At 40.0% G+C, this 8827-nt stretch overlaps 1 protein-coding gene across 2 annotated transcripts in view; it reads right to left on the bottom strand.

Moving 5' to 3' along the window:
- Nucleotides 1-5665: 5665 nt before the first annotated feature.
- Nucleotides 5666-8827, bottom strand: part of WBP1L (WW domain binding protein 1-like) — a 72809-nt gene continuing 69647 nt past the window's right edge. For both annotated transcript variants that reach the window (XM_018553425.1, XM_018553426.1), the window contains exons 3-4: nt 8088-8249; nt 5666-6632 (exon numbers count right to left, since the gene is read on the bottom strand). In XM_018553425.1, the coding sequence (XP_018408927.1) occupies nt 5923-6632; nt 8088-8249 (872 nt within the window). In that variant the 3' untranslated portion in view covers nt 5666-5922. The remainder of the gene's footprint in view (nt 6633-8087; nt 8250-8827) is intronic.

Raw genomic sequence — 8827 nt, 5'->3', positions numbered from 1 at the left:
TTTAAAAGGGGTTTATCTTTATATACTGGATAGAATTATTTCTTGACAGCTTTTATAGGTATTCGTCTTTCTTGGAATGTTCCTACTTTACAGTGTTACAACTTTAAATTAAAATGGATTTCACCGAGTTTTTTTTTACCACTTGGTCATACAACATACTTTACATTGGGAAGGCGTAAAATGTTTTTATTGTGATACAAGAGATAAGCCGAAAAGCAGAGGTTTGTTGATACATAAGTATTCAACCCCCAAGTCACTACCACCTTTGGGCCGCATTTAAGTTTTGAGTCTTTTGGGATAATTCTGTACCAGCTTTGTTTATCTGGATCCTCCTTGCCCCTTGTTCTTTGCAAATTTGCTCAAGCTTTGTCTGGTTGGATAAGGACTGTATATGAACACTAATATGGAAGTCTTGCTCCAGGTTTTCAACTCCATTCAGGTGTGGGGTTTGGGTCATTCAAGACACTCAGGTTCTTGGTTTTAAAGCTTCCCAATGTAGTGCTGACTGTGTCTTTTATGTTTATTCTCCTGCAGGAGGGTGAACCTTCATCCCAGTATCATGTTCTCTTTCTGAGAAACAGTTTTAGCTCTATAATTGCCCTACATTTGGCTAGATCCATCTTGCCCCCAATCCCCGCTAGTTTTCTATTTTCTATCAGTAAAAAATAATCTCTACAACATTGCTACTCCACCTTATGGATCAACATGGAGATGAGCAGTGTTAGCATTGCCACCAATATAGCATTTTGTTTGCATCAGACAAGCGGACTTTTTGCAAAATTTTTCTGGTTCCTCCCCCTGCCTTTTGGCATATTGTAAATGGTATACAGGTTTGATTTGATATAAACCTGTACTAGGCAAGTATGGACTACCACTGCTAACCTTTCTTTTAGAAAATACTAACTGCCAAGCTTATACAACGCCTTTAATACTTTGAGGTACTAACCTAGAAGTAGTATGTGTTTGTGGGTTGTGGGTTTACTCTGACCTTTTTAATCTGCATGTTTGGGTCATCAACTCAGTATGTACTGAAACCAGAGATAGCAGGCAGAAAAGTATTTTTAGATCGGGGTCAGGAGTAGCAGCTTCCATATTTCTTTTAGTATAGGTATCCATTAAAGGATAAATAGACTTTCACAGAAAGCACAGTTATCGTTTTGCCCCTCCCCATCCTGCCCCAATTGCATAGGTATCTGGATTGGAAGCCCACCACCCACACAAATTTTCAGAGAATCCAGATGAAATCTACTCTTCTCTGACCAGGCCAGTGTAGTAGGACCCCATATCTCAAGCAATTCTGTATTAGACGATGGCCCCATGGAGTTCTACAACACAAAGGTGACCTAATACAGGCAAGCATACATCTAGGGTGGAGGAAAGTGGCAAAAAGAAGACTATACTTTCTTTGAAAGTAGTTATCCTTTAAGCTTTGTTCACATTGGAGTGAGCTGTCCCATGGATGGCTTATTTCATCTCCACTAAGGATCACTGCAGCCTGCTCTGGATGGAATGGTAGTTATATTAAAATATGTAAAGAACATAGCAAGGGTAATAATACTTCAGGGTTGGCAAAGTTTTTTTTTTTTTTATAGAACAGATTGTGGCGTCTCCAGAACGTTATCAAAGACCTGTTTTAATAGCTACTTGGTCATCATGCTGCAGTTTGTTTTCCCAGAAGCAAGAGCATTACTTTTAAAACCATATTGCACTTTCATTTCAGATGTTTGCACAGGCACTTACGCTGGGATTTGACAGCAAAAAAGTGTTCTTCCCTTTATCAAAACTTTTCATTTTTTACTTGCAAATCATTGTCGCAGAAGGTCCCTACGAAGGACACATATACGAGAGTGACATGCTGACAGATGTTCTAAACCATTTTCACTCCAAAACCTCAACAACTGGGAACTTGACCTGAGAAAAGTACAGGGGTTGCAATTTCAAACCTTCTTCCTGCAAACCTTCTAGCTTCTGGTTTTTCACATGCTGCGTGTTTCTTCCCAGTCAGTAATAGAAGATTAGCATAAAAGCCACACAAAAAAACAACATTTTAAAAGGAGAAATCAACGGCCTCCTCCATGTTTCTCCAAAGAAAGATTTTTTTTTATGGAATACAGTGGTGTTGCCTCCCTGGACAGCAATGGAACAGAAGCACACTAACAGTCATCTGCCCTCAACTCCTGTAAGCATGTGGCCAGTGTTAGACTGGCAGCACTAAGCAAGCCTGTATTAATAAATATGGCCATAATAAATTATATTTGCCTGGACTTTAGCTTTAAAGTAAACCAGTTTAAAAAAACACACAGATTGCAAGAGAAAAGTCAGACGTCCTTATCTAAATGCTTGTCCCAGATGACTAATGTTTTACTAAATATGCACACACAATCTTTGTTTTACAAATAAACTTTTTAATACAGGTCAAAGTATTCCCAGAGTATGGTCAGTATTCTAATGAGAGCGCTTAGCAGAAGTGATTTCATTTTAGACACGTGGGCTGAGGAGTTGAGAATCTGCACACAAATTGTGCAAATATTTACTTTATTTATTGTGTAAAAATACTCTTCTCCTTTATTAAATCAGACTTATTGTCTCTGATTAAAACTTCAGACAGAGATGTAAAAATTAGCCTGAAGCCCATCTGCTGGATGGTTATAAGAACGCAAAAAGTCATAGGCAATTTTGGATATTTAGCTAACTGAAAATAAAGAAAATATTTTAGTGAAAATTTATATTTTTGGCCCCGCTCAGAAGAAAATATGTCCAAAACCACCATACAATCGCTTAAGCACAGTTATATAATTAAGAGACAGATATCTATATATACATGTATATTTAGATATCTATATATACACCGCACCAAAAGCTACAAAAAGGCACAAGTAAATGGTGATTACCTTATACTGAATACGGTGCAGAAATTCTTGAGCTTGCTATCTCTCAGTTGGTGTTATAGAATATAAATACAGCTTTATTTATCTGAGGTGGGAAAAGGAATGTGCAGAACGCAAACTTCAAGCAATTTCCAGGCAACCTGTTTTTTTTGGGGGGGGGGGTTTCTCTCCCCCAGACAGTGTTGCATTTATTGGATCCCAAAATTTGCCTTTAGAATAGAATTTGCTGAAATAATAGCTGACACAGGGGCTACACCATCTCTTAGAAGTTTCATTAATTTGCAGACATACTTAGTCATACAAATATCACATAACCTACATCAGTGTTGCTCATTGAGCTACTTAGGCAAAATTAGCTTGGGAAAAAAAACTACCTTTTTTCTTAATTTATAGGGGGTGTTTGGGCTGCATTTATGGCTTTTTAGTTCATTTAATTTAATGTTCTTTGTAGTTGCATCTTCATTATGTGCGTGGATTTGATTTGTTACTTTTTTTATTTTATACTTTCTTTTTAGGGATGCACAGATACGGATACCAGTCTTTGGTGCAAATACTGAGCATTTGCATGAGTACTCGTATTAATGCCAATGCTCCAATACCAAAAACCGATACTGGCGCTTTAATTATTGCCTTAGGTCCTGCACTCCAGACCCAGTGTGCTGTGAACACCAGCAAAGAAATACTGTATGAAGCCCTGCAGTTTGACAATATGTCCTGTCGCTATACTACAGAAGAAAATGGGATACCTGTAAAAGGAGTCAGTAAATACTCACCTTTCCTGCTGCAAGCAAGCACAATCAGCAAGACAAGCAGACAATACACAGATTTATTCTCAAAAAAGTTTCCTTTAATTAATCAACAAAATGACAAAATCCAGTGCAAGAAAGTTGTCAATGTCGATGCGTGTTGCCACATAGATATTTTGTTGTAAGTATCAGAAGTGCACATTTTTTTTTGCAATTGAATAAAATGTAATATTAAAATTTTCCCTAAGCACAAAAAAGTACATTTCAAGAAAAGATTTGGTAGCAGTGAACCTTCTTAAAATGTATTCATTACATGCACACAGTGAGGCAGCCATCTTGGGGCTGAGCCAATAAAACCTACCAATTCACCAGTAAGTAGTGAAATGACAGCGTGGACACACGTTCGCTCATTTCTATGAAAATGACAACCTATATTCTTTGAAACGCGCTTCACCCTACAAGCTAGCTTCCTCTAATGGCCTGAGTGAAAGGCACATTTATGAAGGGGGTTTCCATTATTGATGGAAATCCCCGGATTGCCTGAGACCCATCTATGTAATAACCTAACAAAAAACAAAAACATTCTGACAGCAGAGGGCCCCTTCTTCTTTACAGTGCTTAGGCCTCCCTCTATTGTTTTTGGTCATACCATAATACAAGATTTCACCCACAGGTGGCACTGCACGTCAAATCTGAAATTTTAGCTCCCGATGCTGGTAAAACCTCACAAGCTGAGTAATAAGTGAAAGCTCACTCTACCTATCTGCACAGAGGAGTCTCAAGCAAGGAGAATTTCAGTTAAACCTAAAAACCCCTTTACGTCTGCGTCAATCAACAGTAACATATGGGTTGAACAGTCACCAGCTGAATAAGAGTATATAATCTCCAATAGATTCTGTAAAGACAATTCCTGACTCTTCTGTCTCAATCAAGGGAATGTTCAACTGTTTAAGAAAAAAGAAATTAAAAACAAAATCTCGTAAATTAAACTGCAGTAACATTACTACTGCTTAGCTTACGGTATGGAATACAGACTTACACAAGTATGCATTCGCATAGGTAAAATCATTGTGACCATATCAGCTTTCTTTTAGTGGTCATTTCAGAATCTGCATTGTTTCCAACATAACACATGAAAATACTGCTCATACAAAGTAGCTGTGCTCATCGTAGAAAATGGATGGAGAGCTGGTGTTCTACTGCGTGCGATACCGCTAGTGCCAAGTCCACTGGAAGTAAGCACCTGGGACAGCTCTTGCTTATCATTTGTGACTTCCAACTCATACAATAATCTATGTGCGCTACAGCGGCCTCCGAAAGGCGGTGTAAGAGGCAACTACAGTATGTTCTGAGCAGACCAGCTGCACAATTGGATTTTTCATTATGTCCATTTGACATAAAAAAACGAACAAAACTAAAAAAAAAAAAAAAATATCTAAAATAATTGCGGCTTTCCCACTTTAGTTATGAAAAAGGGAAAATAAGGGGGAAAAGAAAAAGCTTATATTTTTTTTAAGGCTAGAAAATTACCCATTTTCTACAATAGTGAGAACGATGCACAAGATTTCCCCCCCTACCCCTTGAGGTGAATTATGGAATTCCACCATGTAACATTGGGATGTCAACTAGTAGTGGAAAAATATTAGGGGTTAGTGTTTGCTTGCACCTATATAATGTAAAGGCAAACACTTTAAACACCCCTTGCTACAAAAACACTGAAGTCCCCCCACCCCCCCTTCCCGCCTGTGGTTTTATTTGTTCACATCCTTCCATCACAATACTGGCGCATATCCATTTCTCGTCTCTCTCGCTTAGATCCTATCAGTTGACAAAAGTAACGTTCCACTCTCATCCATCTAATATTAACATTTCCAGGAAGCTCTAAGGCCATCAGAGCCAACGTGTTGGGATTCTGACAGAATAGCTTATAAGAGAGGAGCAATGAAACAAGGAGAGAAGCTCTTATTCATATAAAACAAATGCATTAAAATCTGGACATTTTGCATGCTTAAGCCTCCACCTGTATGCATTAAGCTCCAGCTTCTGCTTTTATTGTCCTACTATTCCATCACCAAAGTCATCCATACCAAAGCTCTGTCTAGGAAAGGCATCAGTTAAAGCATTGGGTATGTACTTAATGTTGTCTTCTCTCCAGCTTCGGTAGAATCTTTACCAAGTTTTTTGTGTTTTTTTGTTAACAGGACAATGGAAAAAAAAAAGAAAAGAAAAAAAGAAGGATGTGGTACGGGATCATTCATTGATGCTGTTCAGCATGAACGGATTATCCCTTAGCCACGGGAGCTACTGCTGTTGTGAGAATTTGGCGAGTCTTGCTCATTGATGGTATTCAGCAAGCTCAAAGGCTGTCGTGGATGATCCAGATCTCGAGAGACCTCTGCATGATCAAATATCCCTTCTTCTTCGTCTCTGTGGGGGTGAGCGTCGCATGACGTGCAGGTGTCACAGAAGTTTTCACCTGTGTCATCAATTAAACCATCGAGTTCTTTAAAGTCATAATGATGGCCCCGACTGCACAGACATACTTCAATGCCCGAGTCACCGGTAAATCTTCGGTGTCTGCCGGGTGTTTTGTCTTTGCCATCAAAGAAACCGTTCTGATCAAAGCTTTCAGAGCTGTAGTCCTTTAAGAATTCTTTTGACTCCTTGTCTAAGAAGGACACTTGATCTGCCATCTCATCCAGCTCAGCACCACTGGTTGGGTCGTTAGACTCAAGGCCGCTTGGTTTGAATGCCACCCTCTCTGAACAAGTTGTTGAAGGTTCGCAATCTACGATACTCGGGGGTCGAGTTTCACTACAACTTGCTGCAGCTGGAGAACTTGTTTGGCTGTGCTGCCCGGTTCGAACGGGTTCAATGGCTACAGCACTAGAACATGCTGCAATGCACTGCTGATGTAAGACAGTGTATGGAGGAGGAGGAGTTGGAGGTCTGTTCACCACTTCTTCATAAGGAGGTAGCAAATAGTTTGGCAAAAACCCTGCAAACACAGACAAGCGCAATCATTAGTTAGTTCATAGCTTAGTAATGTTTTTGGCTTTTAGTAGTCACCCTAAGTGGTATATTTAAAGCACAAAACCAAATGCATAGAAATATACGTATAATTGATTCACTTTATTTTACCAATTTTATCATCAAAAATGTACAATTCAAAAAGCGAAATATCACATAAGTGCGTTTTTACCACACCTGGAATTGTTCGTTTTCATGCTCTCCTCAACAGGTACCTCACAGAACCTTAAAACTTTTTGCAGGCAGAAGCTATGGATAATTTTAAAGTGTCCCTATCACTACAGGGTTACTTAAACTTAAAGTGACATTAAAGGATAATGCCTCCCCACCCAATGTTAGTGCAAGGACTTACATTAAAATGATCCGATCATCTTCTTTACGTAGTTTTCAGCGGTCCCTCCAGCGCTGGTGCTGGTCTCCGATCCAGCGCTGACTCTTCTGTGCTAGCTGGCACTGCCTGTCCCACAGAGTCTGTGCGGGTGAACGCTGCTCCATAGACTTGCCTTGTGTCTCTCCTAGTCTCCCAGCCGAAGATTTGAACTGTGCATGTGCCCGCCCCATGATCCTTGATGTGCGACTCTTCAGATGTTCGGACGGGAGCGTGTGGCGAAGACACAGGTAAGTTTAAACTTGTTTGAACAAGGTTTTTGTTTTTGTTTGTTTTTTAAAGTCTTTGCATATATCTACTGCTTGCTAGCAGTAGATATATGCAAAAAACGCTGAGGGTTTAATAACCCTTTAATGTCCAGATTGTAAAAGATCAGGTTCTATACCTGCCTGTCTTTTGGTGCGTTGAAATGCCACCACTTCCAGGTGTGTAGAATACCTGCTCCTTCGCTGAATGCTGTAGATCATCTTGCTAGCTCATATCTCACTTCAAGATGTACGAGCCGGCAGGAGGGACCACAGTGTATAGCGGGGCAAGAAGTATTAAAACACACCTAAAGGGTCAAATACTTGCTGAGGCCAGGGAGCAGTGAAGCAGCGGCATTTCACCACAACAGCCCCCAGAAAGGCAAGTACCAATCACCTGTACACCTACAACTAGGGGACAAAGGTGACTGTAGTGACAGGGACACTAAAAGACCAACATCCAGTGCTATAACCATTGTAAATAGATGTTCACATATTTTTATGGAAGCAACCTAAATACTGCATATGGTATTTGTGTTGATAATGCAAGACGATCTGTTCTTTGAATTAGCCAAAGCAATAGCACATGGCACACATAGTATTGTGAACGGTCTGTTATTAAATTGCGTTTTGATTAATGGACAGAGGAGCTTTAAATGCATTCATTTTTCCCCACCCTTCCACTTGCTCTCAGAAATAAACAGGACATAGTAGAGAGAGTCACAATCCTAGACAGCTAGAAACCTTCAGCATACATACAAGCATATACATAGGTAAATCAGTAACGTACGGAAGTAAAATGGCACAGAAGAGTAGCTGTGCGCTTCGCGGTAAGCTATGAGGTTGATCTCGTGTTGCCGTTGCTGTGCCTGAAGACGGTGCTTGGCTCGCCGATGATGACAAACACAACAGCAGCTGAGTATAATTATTATCGTCCACACCAGCCAAAACCCTGTAGAAAAAAAAATGGAAATGTACATTAAAAAAGGAGAAATATGGTCTAAACTATTTTCTATAACTTCTAATTCGCAGAGATGTTCACATTTCTAAATATTGTGGATCCAAGGGCTCCTGTTAAACAAATTGGCACTAGTCATGTTCCCTGTGGTCTACAAGGCTGGTATACTTCAGAATGCAGAGTATAAAGGTGCCCACACACCTTACAATTATCTGCAGATTTTCTGTGGTCAGATGGAAAAGGTGCAACAGATTCCTCCATCTACATTAAACTGTGTGGATGGAGTAATCTCCACCTGGGCCAATCTGTTGCACTTTTCCCATCTGACCACAGAAAATCTGCAGATAAATTGTAAGGTGTGTGTGGGCACCTTAACTCAGAGGAGCCTAGCCTGGGAATGACTTACAGTCTGACAGCTGACCATGGATGGACGGATGGCTGTTCGAATGTCAGTATGCATGCCCAGCCTGAGTTCATCTGCATAGAGCGGTGTAAGGGAAACCAGCCCAGAAGAAAAACAAAAACAAAAAAACCCATCAAATGATACACAGGCCAGTGATAAAATGGGGGTA

Source organism: Nanorana parkeri, unplaced genomic scaffold (genome assembly GCF_000935625.1).
Source record: "Nanorana parkeri isolate BGI_ZX_2015 unplaced genomic scaffold, ASM93562v1 scaffold119, whole genome shotgun sequence".
NCBI lineage: Eukaryota > Metazoa > Chordata > Amphibia > Anura > Dicroglossidae > Nanorana > Nanorana parkeri.
This window is presented reverse-complemented; position numbering and strand designations above follow the sequence as displayed.